This window comes from Pristiophorus japonicus, chromosome 19 (assembly GCF_044704955.1).
Source record: "Pristiophorus japonicus isolate sPriJap1 chromosome 19, sPriJap1.hap1, whole genome shotgun sequence".
NCBI lineage: Eukaryota > Metazoa > Chordata > Chondrichthyes > Pristiophoridae > Pristiophorus > Pristiophorus japonicus.
In genome coordinates, this window is record NC_091995.1 from 55,193,546 (window position 1) to 55,219,723 (window position 26,178).

General features: G+C 43.9%; 1 protein-coding gene, 1 long non-coding RNA gene and 3 other non-coding genes across 9 annotated transcripts in view; 4 read left to right on the forward strand and 1 right to left on the reverse strand.

Moving 5' to 3' along the window:
* The window catches only part of LOC139229869 (uncharacterized), a 183,262-nt gene extending 180,515 nt beyond the window's left edge, over window positions 1–2,747 (reverse strand). Inside the window, exon 1 of the long non-coding RNA XR_011587836.1 lies at window positions 2,387–2,747. This is a non-coding gene — a long non-coding RNA (uncharacterized lncRNA). The remainder of the gene's footprint in view (window positions 1–2,386) is intronic.
* Window positions 2,284–22,549, forward strand: LOC139229868 (bromodomain-containing protein 2-like). 5 transcript variants are annotated; one of them, XM_070861500.1, is made up of 14 exons: window positions 4,028–4,120; window positions 6,356–6,726; window positions 8,349–8,492; window positions 8,891–9,200; window positions 10,894–11,031; window positions 11,207–11,342; window positions 12,272–12,492; window positions 14,563–14,925; window positions 16,658–16,786; window positions 17,668–17,874; window positions 18,386–18,609; window positions 19,065–19,375; window positions 20,204–20,323; window positions 20,921–22,549. In XM_070861500.1, exons 4-14 carry the CDS (start codon window positions 8,970–8,972, stop codon window positions 21,058–21,060), a joined length of 2,220 nt encoding a protein of 739 aa, XP_070717601.1. In that variant the 5' UTR covers window positions 4,028–4,120; window positions 6,356–6,726; window positions 8,349–8,492; window positions 8,891–8,969; the 3' UTR covers window positions 21,061–22,549. The 5 variants fall into 5 exon arrangements, with proteins under 5 accessions (XP_070717600.1, XP_070717604.1, XP_070717603.1 ...); XM_070861499.1 differs by lacking the exons at window positions 4,028–4,120; window positions 6,356–6,726 and adding an exon at window positions 2,284–2,684; XM_070861498.1 differs by lacking the exon at window positions 6,356–6,726 and having other exon boundaries at window positions 4,013–4,120.
* On the forward strand, window positions 9,734–9,872 carry LOC139230754 (small nucleolar RNA SNORD10). Its single transcript, XR_011587985.1, has one exon. It is a non-coding gene; the product is annotated as a small nucleolar RNA SNORD10 (small nucleolar RNA).
* LOC139230753 (small nucleolar RNA SNORD10) lies at window positions 11,981–12,118 on the forward strand. Its single transcript, XR_011587984.1, has one exon. It is a non-coding gene; the product is annotated as a small nucleolar RNA SNORD10 (small nucleolar RNA).
* LOC139230751 (small nucleolar SNORD12/SNORD106) lies at window positions 18,844–18,935 on the forward strand. Its single transcript, XR_011587982.1, has one exon. It is a non-coding gene; the product is annotated as a small nucleolar SNORD12/SNORD106 (small nucleolar RNA).
* Window positions 22,550–26,178: the final 3,629 nt, after the last annotated feature.

Consider the following 26,178-nt stretch of genomic DNA (forward strand, 5'->3'; position numbering starts at 1 on the left):
CTGGATCCTCACTGGGGTAGTTTATATTTACTGTAGTTTCGTGACTGTATCCTCACTGGTGTGGTTTATATTTACTGTAGTTTGGTGACTGGATCCTCACTGGTGTGGTTTATATTTACTGTAGTTTAGTGACTGGATCCTCACTGGTGTGGTTTATATTTACTGTAGTTTCGTGACTGGATCCTCACTGGTGTGGTTTATATTTACTGTAGATTATTGACGAGATCCTCACTGGTGTGGTTTAAATTTACTGTAGTTTAGTGACTGGATCCTCACTGGGATGGTTTATATTTACTGTAGTTTAGTGACTGGATCCTCACTGGTGTGGTTTATATTTACTATAGTTTAGTGACTGGATCCTCACTGGTGTGGTTTATATTTACTGTAGTTTAGTGACTGAATGCCCACTGATGTGGTTTATATTTAATGTAGTTTAGTCACTGGATCCTCACTGGTGTGGTTTATATTTACTGTAGTTTAGTCACTGGATCCTCACTGGTGTGGTTTATATTTACTGTAGTTTAGTGACTGGATCCTCATTGGTGTGGTTTGTATTTACTGCAGTGTCGTGACTGGATCCTCACTATTGTGGTTTATATTTACCGTAGTTTAGTGGTGAGCTGAGGCATGCGCGGAGACATAGAAACATAGAAACGTAGAAACGTAGAAAATAGGTGCAGGAGTCGGCCATTCGGCTCTTCGAGCCTGCAACACCATTCAATAAGATCATGGCTGATCATTCCCTCAGTTCCCTTTTCTTGCTTTCTCTCCATATCCCCTGATCCCTTTAGCCATAAGGGCCATATCTAACTCCCTCTTGAATATATCCAATGAACTGGCATCAACAACTCTCTGCGGTAGAGAATTCCACAGGTTAACAACTCTCTGCGGTCGGGAACTCCACAGGTTAACAACTCTCTGAGGAGAAACTTCTTCACTCATCTCAGTCCTAAATGGCCTTTCCCTTATCCTAATACTGTGTCCCCTGGTTCTGGACTTTCCATCGACGGTTCGATGTTCCGAAGTTGGAAATAGGCGGTCTGAGTTGTGACACAGATAGTGGCCGGAAGCTCATTTCAGGGTCAAATATGAACGTTACGAACAGTCTGGTTCAGCTTCAGACAGATGCTATAGAGAGGGATGGAGTCAGTGGCTAGGGAACAGAGTTTGTGATTTGGACCGAAAACAATGGCTTTGGTCTTCCCTACATTTCGTTGCAGAAAATTTCTGCTCCTGCAGAACTGGCAGTCTGACAATTTGGAGAACGTGGAGGGGTCGAGAGACGTGATCGTGAGGTAGGGCTGGGCGTCATCAGTATACATGTGGAAACTGACGCTATGTTTTCGAATAATGTTGCTGAGGGGCAGCATATAGATGAGAAATAGGAGGGGGCCAAGGATAGATCCTTGGGGGACACCCAACATTGGGGAAGGATGGTAATGAGAAAAATGGAGAGGAGGACAAGGATTATCCGCCCTACATGTCCCTGAGGGGCGGTTGATTTGTGTATGTTTGTACGGTCGTGCCTTTTCCTTTGTTGGAACGTGTTTTTTTTCTGTTTGTGTGTTGTGTTTATGGGGCTCACATATCTGCATAATCATTGGTTGAGCATGTGTACTGCTCCAAATTGTTGGCGATATCCATTTTGCAGCGACTTTTGATCCTAACTTGATTCCCTGTCCATGTCTACAGGTGTTGTAGCATGAGTCACTGAGTGATCAGAAGTAAGAATGTTTCCCAGTCCTAACTTTGCGGGGAAATGGAGGAAGGTTCGAAGGAGAACGAAGGCCATATACAACTAATCTGTGTTGCTGTGTATTGCTTTGTACTGTTCGGTAGATTGTGAATTGCGTTTTATTTTGTTTTTTTTAACGCTGGTGGCACATTCATGCTTGGGGATGAAAAGCTAAACAATTTCACTTCAGTATTTTCAGCGTGTTTGTGCATCCTGAGGTAAAATGCACCATCTTGTCCAATGTTTTGCTGAACCTTTGTCTGTTGCCTTGTCAGACATTTTGGGGGCAATGGCTCTTGTGGTTTAAGTGGTGAGGGTGCCTTTGTTATTTGTTGTGTGCACTTTTGCAGAAACTACATTTAGCTGGTCCGTGCCTGGTCACTGATTTTGCTGAGGGGGATGTGACTGCAGCCCCAAACCTTCCTGAGCAGAGAAACAAAGGTGGAAGAGGAAGTCCAAGAGTACAGGGGGGAAAGGGGGAGCAGTGCGCATGCGGACTGCCTGCCCGCTCCCTGCCCCCACTCTCTGCACATGCGCAGTTCGGCCTCGAGTGGGACCACGCCGACATTAACCCGAAGCCGCCATCACAGTCAAGACACCCGAGAGGGTTAAAGAAGATGTAAACGGCGCCGCTGCGGACCCGATACTCACAGGAGCCGATGCATAGCGATGTCAATGCTGCATTTCGAGGGCAGGAGGCCGGAAAGCGGCCGTCTGGGACGACGAAAAGAGCGTTTTAAAGCTGGCCGCGCGTCACGTGATCGGAAGGCAGCCAATGGGCGGGCGCCTGCGGGGCGAGCGCTGACGTAGCTGGAGATTTTCTTTGTTAACATTTTGCGGAAAATGGAGGGCAAAAGGCGGTCAAAAAGCAGCGGCCGGAGCCGAGCTCGACGCGGGGGACGAAAGAGGACGCGGCCGAGGCGAGGGGAGCCTGGGCGCCGGGCGGAAGGTGAGAAAAGGCGCTCGGTTTCGGGGCGAATTGGTCGGCGAGGGGAGGCTGCGGGGTCATGTGACCGGCCGCAGCCAATCAGCCGTCGAGCTGGCGGAGCGGCGGCCGTTAGGAAATGGAACCCGGAGGAAAAATTCAAACAAAATTCAAAAAAAAAAGCCCTCACAGATTAACTGCGGGATAAAAAAAACAAACAAACCTCTCGCCGCCTGCAAACCTTGTGTCTGCGCGGCGGGGCTTCCAACAAATTTTTGTCAGGCATTTTTTTTTACGTTCTAAATATAATTTGGCTTTGTTGAAAACCGCGGACAAATGTCAGGGTTTTAAACAAATGGTCCTTGTACCAATTTCACTTGTCTGAGTAGGGTGCTTGTGGGGGTGGAATTAAAACCGATTTTAGTCCATAAATCATTTTTTTTTTAGTTTTCAATTTCGATCTGGATAAGATAGGTTTTGAAAGATGCCTATGAATGTACATGTTTAAAAAAGGGCTATTTTGGTTTGAAATGGTGAAGTGGGCAGCGAGCGTCAGTTGGAGCTGTTGGGGGAGGAGCAGGAGGGAAGGGTTCACAATGTCTATCTTGCCCTCACAAATGTCCCGATTCCCCTCCCTTTTTGTGTATGAAAGTGAGGCGGCGCACGGTGACATGGCTGCTTTCAAAGGTGCAGGGGCTGCGACACTCGGTCGCCGCTTCTTCCCCCATCTATTTGTGTTGTGTTTTTGCTGTGTAATGTTACTAAAGATGGCGGCGGCCCTGAGCTGCGCCCTGACGGCCGCCAAGCGCCTCTCCTCAGCCCTTGAGGCCCCTGCCTCGGGCTGCAGCCAACACTGTGTGTGTGTGTGTACGCGCGCGATGGGCTTCGTCCCTCATTTGGGGGCGGAGGGGGAAAGCTGAAAGGAAAGGCACGCCAAGCACCATGTTAACCCCTCAGGGAGCGAGGCTCCCTCCCTCACTGGGTGTCAGTTCCCCCACCCCCCAGTGGGTGAAAGGCCGGGGTTAGAGCGTGTGGACTGCTTCCCCACCCACCCGCAGCTGCTGTGGGTGTAGTGTTTGGCCGTGTAATGTGTTTCCCCCTCCCCTTGTTGTGTAATGGCTGACTTGTCCTTTCTCTCCCCCTCTCCACCACCGGCTCGGCCGCGTGACTCTGCCGCTCTTTCCAATCGCAGCGCGCTGAGCCGTCGGACCCGCGCTCACGTGACATTCGCCGGCCAATAGCGGCACGTGGCGTCGGGCGGGTGGGCGGGCCGCCGGCAGGCGCCAGCCAATCAACGCGGGCCGCCGGGCGACGGGCGGTATAAAAAGGCGGGGTCGAGCGCTGCGGCGCCATTTGCTTTTTGCCGAAACCGGAGAGGGAGAGGCGCGGGGGAGAGAACCGAGTGGACACGCAATCAGGCGGCATCTGATGGAAACGGCCACTCATCCGGGGCTCGACAGGTACGGCAGAGCAGTGCAGATCCTCGGCCGTGTAATGGAAGCAGTATTGAAGAGAAATACAAGGGAAAGCAGGCAGAAAATCCCGGAGGCGGAGAGAGAGTACCCAGGGAGCAGGAGCAGGCCCGGCAGCCGGGGCCGCCATTTTCTGCCATTCACAAACAGTATACATACAGTACACATCCGGGCTGGGATGCAGGGGAGCGGGGTCACTGAGTCGGGGACGCTTTCAAAATTAATACGTTTATAAGATTGATTTCCAAAACTATTTAGATTGATCTGGAAACGGCTGTCTGTCTAAAAGTGTAATATTACTCCGTTCTGTAGGTGTAGTTTTATATTTTTTTTTGTTAGCCACATTTCCAAATATTTGGGCTATAACTTGTGAATACTTGTCGTATTATGTCTATATTAAAGAATGTCTCTTCACTAATGCTTAGAAAACAATAGCATTTTTTAAATTACGATTCTATCGGGTTTTTTGTGCTGCAGAAGTTCTGATCTGAATGAACTGCAGGAGTTCAGTCATCAGTCAAGTATTTTTGACCATCTTCCACTGAAAATGTTGAAAAACTATGACTTCCATTGTCTGTTGAGGAAAGGGTATTACATATGTAAACAATGAGGGGATCACTTAAATCAGTTCATTGTAACATTTGTCCTTCTGCCATTCCTGCATATGGATATTTAAGCTCAGAACCTAGTACCCTTTGGCATATGCGAAGTATGTGTTCAATAATCTAACTGCGCCTCTGTTAAGGGTGCTCGATACTTTTTATTGCAATACACAAGTACACAAATTTTCGAAATTGTCTATTGTTGAAGGGCTGAATGAAAGGCAATCTGCTATCGTACGCTGTATATCCTCAGTGTTCAATTATTTGCGCTGTACTAATTCTATATACCTCTTGTTAAATTAAACATTACAAAACTGGCACGTTGAGCTGTTGCATTTTTATTTTGGGATTTCAGTCCTGTTTAAGTAGCCAAGCATTTGTGTTTTGTAACAGCTGATGCAATCTCTGGGTTAAGTGCAGATTGTCTTTATAAAGTGGGAGAAATCAGTTTTGGGGCAATCAAAATACTTCAAACTGTTTTTGTTGAGGGAAGAGGGAGGGGCTCCAGGACAAGTAGCCATGTGGAAATGTGTCTGGTGTCACTTGTAGCAGAGTGGGCGTGTGTATCAATACATTAGATGTCGTCATGCTGTGGGGTACTCTCCCTCTCGAGTCTTTGCTACATACATTATTTGATTAGGTATTAGTGTGGGGGTACCCTATTGTTTTTAAACATTATACACAATATTTTCCCTGGATTTATGGAGATGTGCATCCTTTCTAAACTGAAGACCAGCAATCAACATTAAGAAACACAAGTGGGCTGGGATACTCATTTTCCTCCCTTTTTAAGCAAATGTTTTCATGTCGTTTACTGGATTTGCTTTCCTTCCTTCCCCCATCCCCTAAAAATGACCATCTGATTGGGAACAGGTAGCTGATGAAAACCTGTCCCTTAAACAAGGGAGTCACAAACCTGTTCTTGACATTCTTTCCCTCATCTCCCCTCCAATTTCTTTTCAAAAATGGTTTATTTATCTTGTGCACTGATGCCAGCTACCGATCTGTGTATCTGCCTAGTATGGATTTGACCTGGGATGAATGTTTTAACCTGATAAGATTTCCTATGAGGAGCTGGTGATTTCCACTGAAGTTAACAATATAGATGAGTTATTTTAATTAATGTGTTGTATTTCATTGTTTCCAGTTGTGTTCCTGCCTTGCTGTGTTCCACCAATCCAGTTCTAATTTCCTAGTTCCAAATGCTGACGCCTGACAGTTTTGGTTCATAATTTTGTCCGCATTAAATTCTGATGGCACTCTGTTCAGTTTAAAACTGAATAATGAATGTAATGCATATAATCCTTAGAAAAAAGATCACACTTTTTGCCCATTCCCGTCTCATTATTTATCTCCAGGTCAGATGGGTAGCCTCAGTGGCACAATACTGTATTTCCATATTTACATCTTGGGGTAGATCAGTCTGACTGTATTAACAGTGGATTGTGGTACCTGTGTATTCCCATGAAATCCGATTGCTTCTCTCATCCCAGCAGTTGAGAGATAGTGGTGGCAAAGTCAAGGCATTGAAGATGTCTGTATAAAATGATAGGGATGAGTTCCGGCACTGGTTTTCATATCAGAAATATTTCTAATGCAAGGCTTCTGTTTTTTTTTTTAGGTTACCAAAAACAAATTGAACCATAGATTCTTGCAACTTGCTATCATGTTAGGTTCCTACTCATTATAAGTGGCTCTCAGTTCCTTTATTTTAAATAAGGGCTGGACTTTAGCTACAGCATTTAGTAGGAAATGGGGAATTGGATCCATCTGTGTAGTTACAGGCCGATATCTCACCGGTTTTGGTGGATGAAAAATCCTGAGTTTGCTGAAGCAGCTGTTCTCCTTGGCAGAAAGCTCGTACTGGGGGAAGTCATTGGGGTTGCAAATGGGCCTCCTATTTGTTTAAAGAAACACTGCTATTTGCTGTTGCACATAGGCCGGACTGGACAGATGGTCTTGCCTACTATGCTGAGGACACAAGCTGCAATGGTAAGCCTGCAGTCATTGCCATTTAATTGGCCTCTTGCACATCTTAGTGGGTGGTTCCAGAACATATTGCAAAGCACTTGTAGTTTGCAACATGTTGCATCTTTTACTAGCAGACAGGGGGGCTGTTGTTGGGAGTTAATACAAACTGGATGGATTTGCCCCATGGACATAGAAACAACGGTATAGAGCTGGTCAATTTAGAATACAAGTAGACTACATTAGTCAGGCGGTACATCAGTTCACTTGCACGTCAGTGACTGATGAATAATTTTCTCATGCAACACTTGTTGGGTAAGGGTGAAGTTTCTCTTTAGAGCTTCCTAGTTTGTTAAATGGTACTAGTGCCTCGTGTATTTGTACTGTACTACAGTATTTTCAGGCTGCTTTGTAACTACTAGATATATCGGGCATAATAAACATTGAGTTCTTTACTGACTGCACAGAATAGCTGCTTTCTGTTCATAGATGTACTGATTATGTCCTGATCCTAGAGTACATTTTATAGGGTTGGTTACTTGCTGACTTTGTTGGCAGATAGTGGTTGGATAATCCTACAAACCTTGATTTGTGCTTTCACTTTTGTACCTCGCCATTGCACATGTAGTAAAGCTGGAACTGTTTGCTTCAGGATACTATGCAGTGTACACTGAATTAGTGTGCTGTTCACGTAGGATGCAGCATGCACTGGAATTATGAGCTGAGGTGGGTGGCATTCAAGAAGTTTTTGTTTTTTGACTCTACTATTATATTCCTGTTTTTCTTCCAAGCATTGAATACTTGGACAGCAGTAGTGAGTCATCCATGCATTATAATATGAAAGTATTGGTCAGAGGAGTTTGTAGTCAGGCTTGTGAAGAAATGTATTGCAATTTTTTTTCTTCCTGTATTAAAAGACTAATTGTTTTTAGCAATTGGAAATGCTAATGTACACATTGAAGCTGTCCAAAAACATCCTTGTCTGAAGTGGAATTGTGTATTATAGATGTATGAATTGTCAAGTTGAGGAAGCACTATACGTTTGCAACTTATTTTCATTTTGAGTAATTTGGAAAATAACACTGTTAGATGGTGTTGAAGTAATAACCTGCTGATTTGTGTTTCTGGGGGAGGGAAGGCGGAGGAAGGAGAGAAATAGGGGGGGGTGAGTGATGAGAGGATCTGGTTTTGCTTGGATATGGGGAGGAAAAAGCTAATTTATACACTTGACTGCATTTCTTTTGAGATTATTTGAGTTGTGGCAATTTTTCCCTTGTTGCCTTTCTTGTGGGTTATGTGATGAGCAAGTAACACATTTAGATACCTTGCAGTGTACAAATTCTGCGCTTGTTGCGATTTCAATTGAGTCTTGAGTTGCCAGTCTCTGTTGCTCCAGAGGTGGTGGTTGGCCTGGTTCCTGTAAGTCATGACCTGTGTGACTTTTTTTTTCCTCCCTTGTGATAATCAATTCAAGCGGGTCTTCGTGCTACGCTGGCTGGCCAATATTCAGAAGGATTACTCGGTGCTGACCTGTACTTTGTGGGCAGTAATTTGAGAAATGGATTCTGTTTCTGGATAAAAGTGACATGAAATTCTGTTGTGTTAAAAAAGGTATTTGAACATTCTGTATTTTTTGTTTCTTATAGCAAAATTTCCCATGACGAACTTAGAGTTATCAGGACTGAACAGTACTGACGGCAGAGAAGACGATCTACAGCCAGGCCTTTATGTAGTTGCCTCTCTATAGGGATCCTCAGCAAATCAAGCAACTGTTAGCCTGATTCCTAGTGGTTGGTATTTTTTATTTTATTTTATTATTTTTGTAACTTGCACCAGTACAAATCAGTAAGGTTGGAGAAGTAGTATCCATCAGGCTGATGGCTGTTAAACACGGTGGTGGGAGGGGATGCCTGGGATTCTTTGATAATGGGGTCTCGTGAATATGGTCGATGTGCCATTAAGTGTGTCCTGGTGCAATACACAGTATAGATGTGGCATTTAAACGTGGTGGGAGGAGGGACAGTCTGAAGTCTTTAAACAGCCTTCTGAACAGCATCCTTATGGGATTAAGTATACCATGGAATCCATGTGCTGCATAGATACAATCGCACGGTTTTGTAAAGATTTGGGAGCTTTATTGGGATGTTTAACGCAGTGAACATTGAGCTTTTTTCTCCTTTTATTAAAGGTTGCAGGGGGACGCTGGTAATGGGATAACTGGCCTGTCCGTTGATCCAGGGTCTGGGAAGCGCATCCGCAAACCCTCTATGCTGTATGAAGATTTTGAGAGTCCCACAATGGCCATGTCTACTTCGATTCATTCTCAGAACAATTTTGTCATTAGTCCTCCTCCACCCGAGGTGTCCAATCCCAAGAAACCTGGCCGAGTGACTAACCAGGTCCAGTACATGCAGAAAGTGCTGATGAAAGCCCTTTGGAAGCATCAGTTTGCATGGCCGTTCTATCAGCCAGTTGACGCGGTGAAACTCAGTCTCCCGGTGAGTGAAAATGCCTGCAGGGCAAGTTGTGAACTGCTTAAATGTTGTATGGTAGGAATACCTATATTAGCAAAGTGCACCGAGAAGTATGGGTAGAGGCTTGGGTGCAGTGTGCACTCGAGTATGTGAATGGATTGACAAAAGCAGTAATGAGAAATGTTTAAACTTAGCTTATAGCGAGAGCAAATTTGTTATGGGTGGTCTGGTAAATGCACAAGTGAGTGCACCTATTATTGGGTATGTTGACAGTGGGGCTCAGAAAAAAATCACACGTTACCAGCTCTAGGCAAGAGATTTTCTGATTTTCAAGTCTATAAATTAAATTCACACTAACTGCGATCACTGCAATTTAATGACCGAGTTGCATCATAACTACAATTTTCTTGCACAATAAAGAAAGTGTGGTTGCTGGGATTGATTACATTTTCCACTGCTGAGATGGGTGTAGTAGTTACACGTGTAATACTAAAGCTTCCTTTTCCTGAAAGAATGATACTTGCCATTGGAGGGGGGGAGCCTCATTGCTTTGCACTGCTTCATGATGATCACATGCGTGTCAGCTGATCCCAGAGTTTCTATCAGACAGCTGGCTGCTTACTGACGTTTTGTTAGTGAGTAATGTTGGTTACTGGAGGATTTTGGGAGCATGATCATGCTATCACGTCTGAAAACAGTTGCTGCATACATGGCCGGACGTCTAGAATAGAAGCCAGATTCTTTGAAGTGGTATTCCTGTCTACCCCAGTAGGTTATTGCATCCTTGAGACAGAGTTTCTTACTGGCTTTGCCCCAGTTTTAATTTCCATTGTAAAACTAAGCTTTGCCACTGAACATCCAGTGTGATTTCTGATGTGTTCGGTTTACTAATCTCCGCCAGAATGGCAGTGGAGGTGATACAATTCATGTTGGCCTCCTGCGACTGCTGCGTTTTTTTAAAGTCGTAGTTCCTGTTTCTGATTGCAATTTTGTGTGTTTACAATGTGCTCTTACTAATTCAGCATGTTTTTATGCTTGGTTTGGGGGAGGGGGGAGGGGTTGGAGAATTGCATTATCCAGATGAGGGAATCAGCAATGCAGGCAAAGTTCTGTTTTGTTTAGCATGATTTAAATTCAAACGAACAGACTACTTAAATTGAGCAATTTGAATTAAAGGAGGGGAGACTTCCATTTATGTGGCACTTTTCAAGTAGTTTGAAGAGGGAATTAATTAGTTTTGAGTGTGGTCACTTGTGCTGTGGGCAAAGGCAGCAATTAATTTTCAGCACAGGGCCCTACAGAAACAGATGAGATGATTGATCTGTTTTTGGTGGTGGTATCAAGGGCTGAATGTTGCCAGGACATTAGAAGTACTTTCCTGCTCTTTGGAAAAGTGCCACAGTGACTTCCTCAGCAGTACCTCTGAAAATGCAACACTACTTCAGTGCTGCGCTGAGAAGTCTCGCCTTAGTCAATGTATTCCCGATACTACAACAGGGGAGAGTGCTACCACCAAGCACATTTTGACAGTTTAGTATAACTTTATAGATCCTAGTTAAGTTTTTAGTGAATTGGTATGATGGGCTGCTGCATCTTTCTTTTGTGATTTGGATGGAGCTGCTCCATTCATTACCTATCTGTAGTCCTGTGCTAATACAGTGTAGTATCTGGACAGCTTTATCTAGAAACATTTGTTTTAAATCTTGTTCTCTCCCAGGATTACCACAAGATAATCAAGCAGCCAATGGACATGGGCACTATCAAAAAGCGTTTGGAGAATAGTTATTACTGGAGTGCCAGTGAATGCATGCAAGACTTCAACACAATGTTTACTAACTGTTACATTTACAACAAGGTAAATCTGTTTCTGTTTGTTGGTGCTCTCCATTAGCAGCATACTGTCTTAATATTTGAGTTGGGATAATTGTACTAGTTTTAGCTGAGTTACACAAGTATGCTGTGAAGTTTATGGTAACTAAAATTTTCCCTTGAGATGTAATTATTTAACTTTGATAAATTGTCTTTCACAGCCCACAGATGACATTGTGCTGATGGCTCAGACTCTGGAGAAGCTCTTTCTGCAGAAGGTGGCACAGATGCCCCAGGAGGAAGTGGAACTAGCACCAGCACCAAAATCAAAACAGCCAAAGGGCCGCAAAACCGGGGGTAAGGGCAACGCATTGGTGTGGGGCAGTATCTTTAGTTCTGTGCAAAGACCATCTCCCAGCCCAATCCGTGCAAGCCATCTCCAGATGCCAGTGCTGTGAGATTGTGGTATCGAGTCAAATTCCCATTAGGATTTGGAATTTAGCAGCGCTTGTAGTCAGAATATGACTTCAGTTTGGAGAGTGGCTGGGTGGCCCTATTGGTGGTTATTGTAATCTGATGTGTGTAGGGACAGCTGACTGCTTGTTTTCTTCAGTGTTAGTGCCATGGGTGAAGAGCAGTTGGCACAATATGAACTTCACCCATCTGACCTCAATAATAGATGCAGCACGGTGGAAAACGACTTCACTGCTTTTCACCCCAACGCTTGGCCTGCTTGTGTGCAGTTTCGTTGGTAAAATGTGGCCATTCTTCCATGTGTGAGCTTAGACGGAATGTTGGCAGACTACTCGCCCACAGGGACATCATGGCTGAGCCCATTCCTCCTTCGCCATCTGCACTTATAAACATCCAGACAGCTGTCACTTGAATGTGATTCGTGTGAACTTTGGACAATTTCCTTTCCATCCCAAGAAGTTTGGCATTTACAAATCTAAAATTGTGCTGCTTGTGAAAGGGGGGCTCTGTTGTACTGCACCTTTTTATGATGATCACATGCGTGTCAACTGATCCCAGAGGTTGTCTGGTGACTGGCTGCCTGCTGACGTTTTGTTGGTGGGTGAGGTTGGTTACTTGAGGATTCTGGGAACATGATCATGCCTTCAATTCTGAAAATGGTTGCTGTGTACACACGACTTGAGCTGTGAAGTTGGGGGCAGAGGTATTTTTTTTTTAAACAGCATTTGAAATCTTTACTTCCAGTTAAATGGTGGTTTCTGTTGCAGTAAAGTGAAGATTGTTCTTTAATGCTAATGGGTTCTTTTCCACAGGGGTGCCATCTGTCCCAGGAGGAGTGACCATGTCTCAAGTCCCAATGGTGTCGTCTGTGTCTCAACCGACAGCCTACTCTCCTCCGACACCAGAAGTGCCCACCCCTATCCTTGAAGTGTCTCAGACGTCGGTCATCTCTACGCCAATTGTGCATAAGCCCTCACACTCTCCCCCTCCATCCGTATTAGCTGTACCGCCCCCTGCACAGCCTGTCACAAAGGTAAGCAAGGCTCTCTGAGGCTGAAAGAATACCTAGATAAAGTTGTACTTCCATTTTCTATTTACTCATAATTTGGCTTTGGAGAACTTGGTATATAAAGAATATGGGGTGTTTGAAAGTGAGTTGCCAGTGGGGTGATTCGAGTAAATTGGGAATATGCTTGAGTTGAGTATCGGTGGAATGTTGAATAAGTACATTTTGTACTCTTGACTACTATACTGCGTGGGATTTGATGACCTGGCTAGTTTCAAAAGAATATTAGGAATGCTTTTCTAGGGTGGTTGTTGTGGCCCATGGTGTGTTCCAGGAAGTAATCTTGCTCCTCATAAATACCAGACAGTAAGAATGACTTGCTATGGGGGTAGGAGCAAAGCCAATGTCGTTGTGGCTTGCAGCAAGTGAATCATGTATCCAGTGATATGGTTTATGTCTTGTAAATGGTGCTATGGATGTATGTAATCCACTTTATACGCTGCTTTCTAAATGCCTTGTAGTTAGCAGCTACATCAGTGGCCTATTGAAGCTGTGAGTGTTAAAGAAATAGAATGATCATCTCCTTTTAATCGGTGTCAGTGTAGCCCTGTACATCCCATGTAGCTTGAGGGTACAGGGCACAATTTCAAAATTTGCAGGTGACACAAAACTTAGAAGTACAGTGAACAGTGAGGAGGATAGTGATAGACTTCAAGAGGACGTAGACAGGCTGGTGGAATGGGTGGACATGTGGCAGATGACATTTAACGCAGAAAATTGCAGCGTGTTGCATTTTGGTAGAACGAGGAGAGGCGATATAAACGAAATGGTACAATTTTAAAGGGGGTGCATAAACAGAGACCTGGGGGTATATGGGCAAAAATCATTGGTGGCTGGACAGGTTGAGAAAGCGGTTAAAAAAGCATACGGGATCCTGGGCTTCATAAATAGAGGCGTAGAGTAAAAAAGCAAGGTAGTTATGATGGACCATTTATAAAAACACTGGTTTGTCCTCAACTGGAGTTCTGGGCACCACACTTTTTAGGAAGAAAGTGAAGGCTTTACAGAGGGCCTAGAAAAGATTTACACGAATGGTTCCAAGGATGAGAGAAGCTGGGGCTGTTTGAGCAGAGAAGGCTGAGAGAAGATTTAATAGAGGTGCTCAAAATCCTGAGGAATCGAGATAGAGTAGATAGAGAAACTGTTCCCATTGGCAGAAGGGTCTAGAACCTGGGAACACAGATTGAAGGTGAATGGCAGAAGAACCAAAGGTGACTTGAGGAAAATCATTTTTACGCAGCGAGTGGTTAGGATCTGGAATGCACTGTCTGAATCGTGACTTTCAAAAGGGAGTTGGATAAGTACCTGAAGAAGAAAAAATTGCAGGGCTACTGGGAAAGGGTGAGGGAGTGGGCCTAGCTGAAGCGCTCTTGCAGAGAACCAGTACAGGCTCGATGGGCTGAATGGCCTCCTGTGCTGTAACCATTCTGATTCTTTTAACACGACTCAATAATGCCTCATTTAGGGTGTATTTGTATATGTTTTGGCAAGTTCCCAGATGGATGGGGGTTTCAGAACTTAGTATTTTTTGCACTAGTTGTTGGAAGCAGATTAATATAGTGCAGCTATACGGTCTGCACGGCTTGGTAATTGCCAGCCATTAGTTGAAAATCAAATGGTACAGGGAACTTTAAATGATGCTGGCATTGTTGATTGGCAGGTGCCGGTTGTCTGTTTTAATTATTGTAAATTTCTTTTTAGTTGTAATTGGGGTTAGTAGTGTACTGGGAATTCTGCTCGAGACAGGAGGAAGTAGTTGGATCTCTTGCCGTCTGGAATCTGTGCTTGTACTTGGATTGGTGGAGTATGTTGACTTACTGAAGCACTGCCGAACAGGATAAAGTTTGAAACCTCATGCCTGCAATTTCCAGACTCATACTTTGGAAGATCCCAGGATGAGTGGTCCTGTAGCTTGCTTTTTCATATTAAGTGTCTCGCCTGGAGTGACCCAAGCAACTGGAGAGCAGGTTGGCTCCCTGTTGGGATTGTGGGAGATAATATGATTTCAGAGAGTAATATAGTGTCTTTGCTTTACAGAAGAAAGGCGTGAAGAGGAAAGCAGATACAACAACTCCAACCACTTCTGTTGTCACCACAAGCGGGGAGTCATCCCCGTCGGTAGCAGAAAGCAAGGCTGCAAAGATTCCAGTTAGACGGGAAAGTGGCAGACCGATCAAACCGCCAAAGAAAGACTTGCCAGACTCTCAACAACACCAGAGCTCGAAGAAAGGCAAACTGAGTGAACAACTGAAATATTGCAATGGCATCTTGAAAGAGCTGCTTTCAAAGAAGCACGCAGCATACGCCTGGCCCTTTTATAAACCTGTGGACGCCAAAGCCCTTGGGCTTCATGACTACCACGATCTAATCAAGCATCCCATGGACCTGAGCACTATCAAAGTATGTCGCGTCCAAGAAACACATTCTGTCTTAACGCCATACCATTTGTACCCGGATACAGTGAAACCTGTACGTTAAACTGGCTCCTGTCTTCATGGTGCTCTTCCCCAGCCAAGGGCTTTTCTCTCTGAATTAATTATGTCTAGCTCCCGGAGTAAGCAGCTGCCTGCCAGTGAGGCTACACGTGCTGCTTCTAAAAAAAATAAGAAACTAGCAATTTTAAGGGAATGGAACTTGCACCTGGATTAATCGACAACTTAAACGCTGACTCCAAAGTAGTAAATTTTCACTGTGGTTGGGTTGGGCTGTAACACTTCCCAGGATTGAGATGCTGTCTGCTTTTCTTTTTTTCCTTCAGTCTCAAAGGTGACTGCTAAATGCAGGTTTCACTGTACCATGTAACTGAACCCCTCCCATAGTTACTGCAGAGTAAATGTGGAGCGGAGAATGCCGTGCTGTGCTCTTAACAATGTCTAAAACGATATACCCTCCTGTTTGGTTAGGGGATGTGCACATTTATTTGCGCATAAGCATTTTAAATGACTTATTTGGACAGATACAGTGAAACATTTCAAGTACTTACTCAGATCCTCTTACTGCCTTTGGACATCGCAACATTTCCCAACTGAATGAACAGCTGACATCAGTTACAGGACTAGAAGAATCCCTGGTCCATGACACCATAAATACATAGATGCAGGTAGCATTATCAGGAGAAACTTATTTCCTGATCTCCATTGAAACTCTCAAGTATTGCATGTGTTTTTATAAATCAACGGAAACTGCTGAACATCTAGACAGGAATGTTAAAATACACAGTGAAACAGGAGCTTCAAGCCACTTGCTGAATACATAAAGCAGGTGGCTACTGTTCTCCATTGCACAACCCTGACACACAGTCCAGGTTTTCCTTGAAAGCGTGTAAAAGATTGGCCTGTGGTAGACAGCCTTTGTTTCTTTTCTCCCAGTATCCTTGTGCCATTTCATGTTGTGAGGAGGGGAGGGGCTGCCAACATGGTTCTGGGCCTTTGGTATGCACTAAAAGGAACAATGGGGGTGGCATTGTTTGCTTTGGAGCCATTTTACTCCTTGGTATCCTGGCTAATTGCCAAGTTGCATGGCTAACTGAATTTTACTACACCTGATGTGGTGTAGAAACTTGTTTTAATACTATTAAGATCACCTGATCCTCAACTAGTTAAATGTATTGTTTCTTCCAGCTTGTGCTAACTTGGGGCTGTTCAGTTTGTCTTCAGATTGCACAAAAGTTCGCTGCTGTTACATCTCATTGTGTATAAGATGGCTGTGCGTCCTGTCACGATAAATGATCAGTTGCTGTCCTGGGATTTATTTACTGGGTAATATAGTCCAAATTTGGAATTGTGTGCAGTATGGCATCTGCAAGTTGGCATTTTTCCTACGCAGCTATGCTTAATGTAGGCACTGTCATTGTAAATGTTAAATTTTGCTTTTTTAAAGATATGACTGGGATGAGTTGTCAGCACAGATATTATCCCTTCATATGGAGTTGGTGAATCTTCAGTTGAAGAGTAACTATTTAAAAACAAAAACTGAATCAGGAATGCTGCTACTGTATTGCTTGGGACTGAAGGGAGCGATGAGCAATCCTGTCAGTTTCCAGTTTTGATGCACTGTTGGCTGAAAAGACTGCACTCAAACTGTGGTGCAGCTTGTTAAGTGATCTTTATATCGTCTTCCTTTCCTCCTCTAGAGGAAGATGGATGAACGGGAATACCAGGATGCACAAGAATTTGCAGCCGATGTGAGATTAATGTTCTCGAATTGTTACAAGTATAACCCACCGGACCACGATGTGGTTGCCATGGCCAGAAAACTGCAGGTATCTTCAGTTTAGTATGTGAGGGGTGCTTCTGTGTTTACAAGTGTCTTTGACCTGATTTTTCTCCTGCTGTGTGAAATGCTGATTGCCTCCCTTTTTAGAAGAATAAAGGCCTGTTCACATTAACAGCAGGGTTCTTCATATCAGCAGTGCGTTCCCCTTTTTTAACTTTTCAAATGGATTAATTTTAGTCCCAACCCTTAAGGGAGAAGTTTAAGTGTTCAGCTTTAGACTGGCTGACTGACTAACTGGTAGTGGCTTGGAATGTCCACACCCATAGGTCTATTCATTTATTCCAGTTGGTCGAGTCTATCATTTGTGAGCTGTCATCCAGAATGCTGCAGCCCAGGACCTCAACCCCACCAACCTGTTCTTGACCATTTCTATCTTTATGCATCCCAACAAATCTTAATATTCTCGCCTTCCAATCTTGCATGGCTTTGCCCCATACTATCTCTATGATCTCATCCAGCCCTATGTACCTACCTGCATCATCCAGCATAACACTTCTGGTTTCCTAGTCCCATAAGCCACCTTATCTTTGTCCATTGGCACACCTTCCCTCAGCATCTGTGTCTGGCTGCCACCTTCCCTGCCTTCAACCAACTGCTGAAGACTTTCCTTTTTCGCCCCTGCTTCTGTTCCCTCCTGCCCTGGCTGCTTTTCCTCGGCCCTCTGTGTGCGTGTGTGTCTGCACTGAGCACTGTAAAAGTGTGCATTGTAACACATTTTTATAGCTTTCAGTTCAGTTTGCTGTACTGAATGTCATGTCTTGGCCTTTTGTGTTGGCTGTATGAGTGCCGTCTGTCTTTAATTGCTATCTGCATTCCAGTGGTCAGAATCCTCATCTGTTTGTTTAAAAAGCCCCTTTTTTGTTTCAGGATGTCTTTGAATTCCGTTTTGCCAAGATGCCAGATGAGCCTATAGAATTCACACCACCATCTGCGCCAACCCCTCTCCCTCCTGTTGTGTCCAAATCATCGTCTGATTCTTCCAGTAACAGCAGCAGCGAGAGCTCATCGGACACAGAGAGCTCTGATGATTCAGAGGAGGAACGGGCTAATCGTTTGGCAGAACTGCAGGAACAGGTAAAGATTAATCCTGGTGATTCTTATATTAACAGGACTGATTTTAGTGGTGTTCAGGTCCTATTGGAAATGTCAAAATGAAGACGCTTGTCATTCCTAAAGATGGATTAGGTACTGCTGACCATGCTCCTCCTAGTGGTTGGTACACTTGTAGTATTAACTGAAGGTTGCCTGTAACATTTAGCTACAAGAATGACATGAAGATCTAAAGGGTGAAACTGTTTCTGCCCTCTTCTCTCCACCCCCTCTGCAGTTTGGTTGTAAAGAATTACAAGTAAAGACTAGTTTAAGGGAGTTAACATTTTACAAATCTTTTTCTTCCCCCTCAATGTGGCTCAGTTCTCTGTTGTGCCAAAATTCAACAGTGATCAGGGAGTATCATCAAGCTTGTTGAAGCTGCTGATTCTCTGTTATGGAGCACTGGTTCCTCATGAGAGCAACTTTTATTTATATCTTTTTTTAAAAGACTTGAGCAAGCACTGTAATAGAATGACCTGTTTTCTTTCTACAGCTAAGGGCTGTCCATGAGCAGTTAGCGGCTCTCTCGCAGGCTCCTATGTCCAAACCAAAGAAAAAGAGGGACAAGAAAGAGAAGAAAGACAAAAAGAAGAGGAGAGAGAAGCACAAGGTGAAAGAGGAGGAGGAAAAGCTGCCCAAACCATCCAAATCGAAAGTGGCACCGAAGAAACAGTCAAAGAAAGCATCTGGAGGCAGCAGTTCGGGAGGGAACAATAAGTAAGTGTCTGTGTTAACCCAGCTGCCCAGTGCAATGGCTCTGTTCAATCATACTTGGAGATTGTGCCAAAGTTTGGGTACACTACAAGTCTGGATAGAAATCTATGCAAATATTTGAATCTAATTACTGTGGGATTACTCAGTCTCTATCGGAGCTCTGCACAAAGCGCATTGCTTGATGGAGACCAAGTTAAATATGCAAACCCAGCCAGTGAGACTAATGGCACTCAGTCACTGTGGCTCAATGATGACTATACTTTTTTCCCCATCGGATCGACCATGTCGACGTGCGATATTTTGAAGCCAAAAATGTCTGATGGTGACGGTGACAGAATTGCAGCGGGTCTCTGTAAAAGGTGCTTTATAGATGGTGGTTAGGGATCAGGAATTGTGTACATTTGCTTCCTAGTAGAGCCTGCTTCATGTAATCTTTCTTTTGGGTTTACTCTTCGCAGACAGTCGAAGAAGGTGAAACCGCCTCCCCCACCACCACCACCCCCCCCTCCTGGCTATGATTCCGAAGAGGAAGATAACTGCAGGCCGATGACATATGATGAGAAGCGACAGTTGAGCTTGGACATTAATAAACTGCCTGGCGACAAGTTGGGTCGTGTGGTACATATCATCCAATCCCGAGAACCGTCGCTTCGAGACTCCAATCCCGATGAGATTGAGATAGACTTTGAAACTCTTAAACCATCCACCCTTCGGGAGCTTGAACGCTATGTTATGTCCTGCTTACGGAAGAAACCTCGCAAACCTTATTGTAAGTCTGAAGTGGTGTACAGGCTGGGCTCCTGTAATGTGTTGCACTGCTATTCTGGGGCCTGTGTTCCTTTAACCCATCCTTTATATAGTCAGAAAGTGATTAGGCCTAAAAGTATGGACTGTTGCAATTGTTGGTCTCCTGGCTAATTTTTGCTTTATATTTACAATTTAGGAGCAGCGGCCTATTGGGTAGGGATAACCTTGGTGTTAAACAGCCAGTCGAGTGGGCTCTTTGTGCAAAGGGAATTTTCTACTGTCTGGCCTGTATGCACAGGAATCCTTGTTTAAATGTTGAGCAGTGTTGCTATGAGGCCCCTTTTAGTGTTGGGGTTGTAATTTGTGCCCCAGGTTCCCACAGAATGATTAACTGTCGACATTGCTGACCAGAAAGACTGCAGATTTGAGGCAGGTGCCCTAAAGGAAGATTCTGTCTGGTCTAACTTGGGGAAGAAAAAACATTTTGGGGATGTCAATTAAAGCCTTCTGTTCACGGGAGCCACCTATACCTATGCACTGGGTTTGAAAATGTAATTAACCCATGCAACACCTGCACTTCTTAAAGTTGCAGAAATCATTTCTATTTTATCCCCCCTCAATTTAAGAGAAAGATTGTAGCGCAGATACATTTAAGAGGAAGTTGAAAAACATGTGAGGGAGAAAGGAAAAGAAGGGTGTGCTGATCGGGTTAGATGAAGAGGGTTGGGGGGGGGGGGGGGGTGTCTTGACACTGAGGTTTTGGTTCCCACTATCCTGTCACCCATTTGTCCCTGTAGTCTGTCCACATTGAGAAGTCACTTTACTAACTGCTGTTGCATTAATCTTCTAGCAAAGAAACAAGCAGGGAAGACCAAGGAAGAATTGGCACTGGAGAAGAAGAAAGAATTAGAAAAAAGGCTGCAGGATGTGAGCGGACAGCTGAATCCCAGTAAAAAACCTCCCAAGAAAGGTATCGTTCATTAGCTATTGCCTGGTGTTAGCAATTTGTAGTGAAATCTGCTGAGGATATGTTAATGCCGGGAAGTGTGCTCTATGATTACATTGCTAATCTTTGATTATACACTAGAACTCTTCAGATGTCCTTTTTTTGATAAATCCCTTTTCTGTGTTCATGGCTGATCTACAATATTAAAATCCAGTCTTTGCTCATCATACACAATTTGGATCTAAATGAGATTATCTGCCGGGTGAAGAGCAGACTGAAGTAGGCGTACTCGCTCTGGGTTGGATCCAGTTTAAAATCATCTCCACCTAATCCTAAAATAACATTTCAAGCAGTTCCTACTCTACTCTTAAATAACCATGCAGGAAGCTGACGGATCAGAAGATCGCATGTTTGATGTTCTGGGGGGGAGGGGGAGTGTTGCAGATGGAAAGAGTAAAGTAATGCAAAACTGCATAGAGTAAACATGCTCAAGGAGCTTGAGTGTTCAGTCAGGTTTGTGAGATGAAGATTTGTGCACCTTTTTAAGGATTACAGCCGCATGCCCACTGCATGCTGGTCATTGTGAGGAATGATGCTTTAATAAGATTTCTCTCTTTGCAGCAACTGAAAAGCCGGATCCAGTTCAGCCAGTGGGCCCTTCGCGCCTCAGTGCCAGCAGCAGCAGCTCTTCAGGATCTGACACTAGTAGCACTTCCAGTGGATCCAGCTCATCAGACACCAGTGATTCTGACTCTGGTTAGAATTGGCAAATGCATTGGCAGGTTTCTGGCGGGGGGAATTGGTGTAGGATTGGTTCGAACTAATCTGCAGGGTCGGACGAAGTATGAACCAGAATGTTGGGAGATGGCCTGTCCCCACTTGCCCGCCGTTACTGACTGCAGTGTACATGGTTTGATGTGATTTGGTTTTTTTTATATAAAAAAACTACACAAGCAATGCATCGCAAGGACAGACCTGGTAGAGGATTGCACCACTCCTTACACATCAGCTAGATCTCAACTCGTCTGTCCCAAAAGTGTGTGCCGTGTGCAAGGCCAAACGGGAGCCACGGGGTACTCGAGGCTGAGGATTGGTTCCTCCTTCCTCCATAGCGGAAGCCAACTCGGGGTCAGGATAGAAAAGAGACTGCAGCCTCTAGACCCAGCGCCGCCCTCTTTGTTGCATAAAATCATGTGCAGGATCCAATGTGATATTTGTAGAGGGGTGAGCAGCTTTGAACCCACGAGTAGAGTCGCAGTAAGCAGTTTTATTTTTGTTTTGGAAGGTTTTCCCAGTTTGAAAGCATTTTAAGCTGTTGGTCACTGAACTGTCACTCTGAAACCCATGTTATATAATAGCAATGTTCAGTGGAGGTTTTTTTTTTTACAAATTTTTCTTTTTAAATTTTAGTTCATTACATCTTTTAAGATGGTTCATAAGGATTGTGCTCTATCTTGACTGTTAAGCCACTGTCCCAAGGCCACTGGCTCCTCTTGCTGAGTTTACTAGCCCTAGTTAGCATGGCGATTCGAGAAGCATTTTGAAACGGCAGTAGTCTGACTATGAACGTGAGCAGATAAGCTGAGCTCTGCCCATTGCTTTATTTTCCCACATCCGATACTTGAATGCAGAGCAGTAACGCTGTAACCATGGTGGTGTTGGTCAGTGCACAGTCTGTAAGCAATCGCTTGATGTGCCTACCTTATTTCCCCTCCCTCTTGGTTTGGACTAGGCTGATTGGATAGTCTTGCTGGTTATCCTTCCAATTGGTGCCCCGTCTTGCTCAGTTGCACGACTTGGCTTCGAGTGAAGGATTGTTTTTAACGTGTACAGTTTAAGTGTAGTCTTCATTTCTGCAGAGGTTACAGGAAAAGCTGACAGCTGAATTTAATCTTTCTTTTCATCCAGTTACCTGGTGTTTTATTTATTTTGTTACAAAATAATTATGTTTTATATTGTAAAGACTGAACCAATGTGCCTGTTGATGCAGGTCACAAGAGAGTGTAGAGTGAGATTTTAACAAGTATTGTATATACAAAGATGCACAATTGAGACGCATGTTTCTTAATGTAAAGGTGATTTTATTTTTTATCTTAATCTGTAAAGTTTTTTTCTACAGTCCGTTCCTCCGTTTTTTTGTTATTTGTAGAATTGGACCTCATGTAGCAGTTACCAACTTGTATGTGACGACGTGTATTTGTTAAACCTTCAGTTCTCAAACCTGTACAGTAAAAGTGTTCTTTAAAACTACATTTGTGTCTTTATTAAATAGATTTGTTGTCAGAGATGAAGCATTCAAAGAATAATAAGATGCGCACTGAGTTGTAAGCTGAATTATGAAATGTGTATGTGGTCCAGATCCAGAATAGTAAGAGCAATAAGTAGGGCAGTCCTTTTGGCAATGAAAGTGTCAAGGTCAAACATTATGGTGCAGATTTTCTGAGGGAAGCCATTTCTGCTCAATTTCTTAATCTATTTACAAAATGTTCAATGGCTTTCATAAGTATGAAGTTCCATCATTGGGTGTGGCTAAAGCTTAGTTCATCAATGAACACATCAAATTATACAGCACAGAAGGCCATTCAACCCATCGTGCCTGTGCCGGCTCCCTGAAAGAGCTACCAATTAGTCCGACTCCTCTTTGAACACTGATTTAAATCTCCCCAAATCCTTTTCTGCTCTAAGAACCTCTAATCTCCTGATAACTGAAACCCTCATCCCTAGCAACATTTCTTCTGCACCTTCTCCTTTCTAAAGTGTGGTTCCCAGAAGTGGACACCATACTCTAGCTGCATTCTAACCAATGATTTATTAAGGTTTAGCATACACATTGTCTATGTACACTCTCAGATCTCTGTTCCCCTTCAAAATTGTGCCATTTAGTTTATACTGCCTCATCATTTTTCCTTCCAAACTACATCATTTCAAACTTATCTGCATTAAATTTAATGTGTCTTCCCATTTCAACAGTATGTCCTTCAGAAGTCGTCTACTATCCTCCTCATTGTTTATTACATTTCCAAGCTTTGTCTCATCGACAAACTTTGAAATTATGTCCTGTATACCCAAGTCCAGTTCATCTTTATGTATCAAAAAGAGCAGTACTCCCAATACTGACCCCTGGGGGACACCACTGCACACTTGCCTCGTCCGAAAAACAACCGTTCACCACTACTCTGCTTTCTGTCTCTTGGGTAATTCTGTATCCACACTGCCACTATCCCTGTAATCCCATGAGCTTCAATTTTGCTAACCAGTCTATTTAGTAGCTTGTCAAATATTTTTTGAAAGTCCATTTACAAATCAACTGCACTACCTTCATCAATCCTCTTCATCAAAGAACTCCAATCAAGTTAATGAAACACTTTTTTGCCTTTAACATCTGTACTGACTTTAATTTATTAACCCATATTTTTCCAAATGTCAATTTTATCCTGGATTATTCTTTAAAAGTTTCCCTGCCACCGACTTAAAGCTGACTGTCCTGTAGTTGCTGGGTTTATCCATCCTTTTTTGAAAAAATGGGCGTGACATTTGCAGTCCTCTGGCACCATCGCATATCAATTTCAACCTTTGCTTCCATCAGTAAACTAGGATGCATCCCATTTTGTCTGGGTGACGTTTCTACTTTTAAGGGCTCCCGACCTATCCAGTATCGTTGCTACATAGGCAGTATCCACTGGTGAAGATGGGTGCAAAGTATCCATTTAGTTTCTCTGCCTCCACAACATATCTATGTTTTGGTCCCTAATCGGCCCCAACCTTTGACTAGCCTTTTACTATTTATATGTTTATAAAAAGCTTTTGGGTTCCCTTTTATGTTAGCTGCTAATCTCTTATACTTTGCCCATCCTAATCCCTTTGCTTTAGTTGCTCTGTACTTTCTGTATTCATCATGGTTCTTTTCTGTATTATGTACCTTGCGTTTGTCATGAGCAATATTCCCTGTAAGCTGTGCTTTGTTCTGCGTGGCCTTTTTCTTGTAATGCGTGGTCCCTTTAAATTTCTGCACAAGTGCAGTATTTACGATGCAAAAGCCAGTGAGCGGCCTGCGTGGAACCTTTCAGACTATTGCGCGGCCACGCACACCTTAGCAGGAATATTGGTCATCATTTCCTTTTCTCATTTTAATCTCTCTGCCCTTGACTCATCCAGGGAGCTCTAGCTTTAGATGCCCTTCCTTTCCCCCTCATGGCAATGTCTCTTCTGTACCTGAATCATCTCTTTTGAAGGGCTTCTGTTGTGTAATTACTGTTTTGCCGCCTAATTTTTGATTCCAATCCACCTCAAACCCTTTCCAACCTCACTAGAAAAACAATGGAAGTTATCCCTCCAGATAAATATTTTTATCCTTGATTGGTTCTTGTGCTTTTCAAGAACTGTTCTAAACCTGATACTATGATCATAGTGTTTTGCAATCCCCACTGAAATGTGCACCACTTACCTACCTCATTCCCCAGAACTATATCCAGCATTGCTTCCTTTATCATTGGACTGGAATGGATCACACTGATCAAGAAAGTTCTCTTTAGCCAGAGAGTGGTTAGAATGTGGAACTTGCTACCACAAGGAGTAGTTGAGGTGACTAGTATCGATGCATTTAAGGGGAAGCTAAATAGACTGAGAAAAGAATAAGTGGAAGCAGGCTTGTGTGGAGCATGGACTGACTGACCTGTTTGTGCTGTAAGTATACAGGTTGAACCTCCCTTTTCCGGCACTCTGGGGACCTGGCCTGTGCTGGATAATGGATTGTGCCGGACGACAGGTCGTCACATTGATGCCCTCCCCCCAGACTTACCGGGTATTGCTGACCTTGCACACCAACGCTGTGTCCTTGGGCCGACCTGCCGCTGGCCTCCTGCCATCCAAGCTCCTCGGCGTCCGGCCTCCCTCCTACCGCTCACCCACCTCTGGGTCCCGACACCGCCGCTGGGCTCGACCTCAACAGTCCTGGCTGTTTCAACCCAGGTCGGGTTTGTCGACGCCGGAATGCTGCAAAATTGCAGGCGCTGTGCAGCTCGATGGCTGGAGTTGTCTTGAGAGATTGCCTGGCTGTGTCTCTGTCTCGGGGAGGGAGGGAGGAGGCCGCTACTGATTCTCCAGACACTGGCCATCCCACATTTGACGCTGCAACAGCTCCCGCCCCCTGCCGGGGGTGGTGCCACATAAAGGAGTCCCGGATAAGAGAGGTTCAACCTGTAATACTATATACAAGTTTCAGAAATTCCTCCCCCTTTTTGTGAGTGAGGAACTTAAAGTAATATCAGTAGAGAAAAAGTACTTGGGAAAAGTAACGGGACTGAAAGCTGACAAATTCCCTGGATCTAATGGCCTACATCTAAAAGAGGTGGCTGCAGAGATAGTGGATGCATTGGTTGTGATCTTCCAAAATTACTTAGATTCTGGAAAGGGCCCAATGGATTGGAATCTGCCTTTCAAGAAAGGAGGGTTAGCCTTGGAACATGCTGGAATCCATTATTAAGGAAGTGGTGACAGGGCACTTAGAAAAGCATGATTAGGTAGAGTCAGCATGGTTTGATAAAAGGAAATAGTGTTTGACAAATTTATTAGTGATATTTCAGAATGTAACTAGCAGGGCAGATAAACAGGAACCAGTGGATGCCGTATATTAGGATTTCCAAAAGGCATAAAACCTTGGGTTACACTGGGATTGGAGGTAATTTATTGGCAAGGATAGAGGATTGGTTAACGGACAGAAAACGGAGTAGGGATAAATGGGTTGTTTTCTAGTTGGCAGGCTGTAACTAGTGGGGTGCCACAAGTATCAGTGCTTCAACCTCAGTTATTTACAATCTATATTAATGACTTGGATGAAGGGACTGTGTGTAATGTATCCAAGTTTGCTGATGATACAAAGT

Bases quoted from the DNA above. Each gene is read 5' to 3' on its own strand.
- LOC139229868 (XM_070861502.1), top strand. From the start codon at position 4,089: ATGGAAACGGCCACTCATCCGGGGCTCGACAG. The intron at 9,201-10,893 runs GTGAGTGAAAAT...GTTCTCTCCCAG, and splicing joins CGGTGAAACTCAGTCTCCCG to GATTACCACAAGATAATCAA. The intron at 11,032-11,206 runs GTAAATCTGTTT...TGTCTTTCACAG, and splicing joins ACTGTTACATTTACAACAAG to CCCACAGATGACATTGTGCT.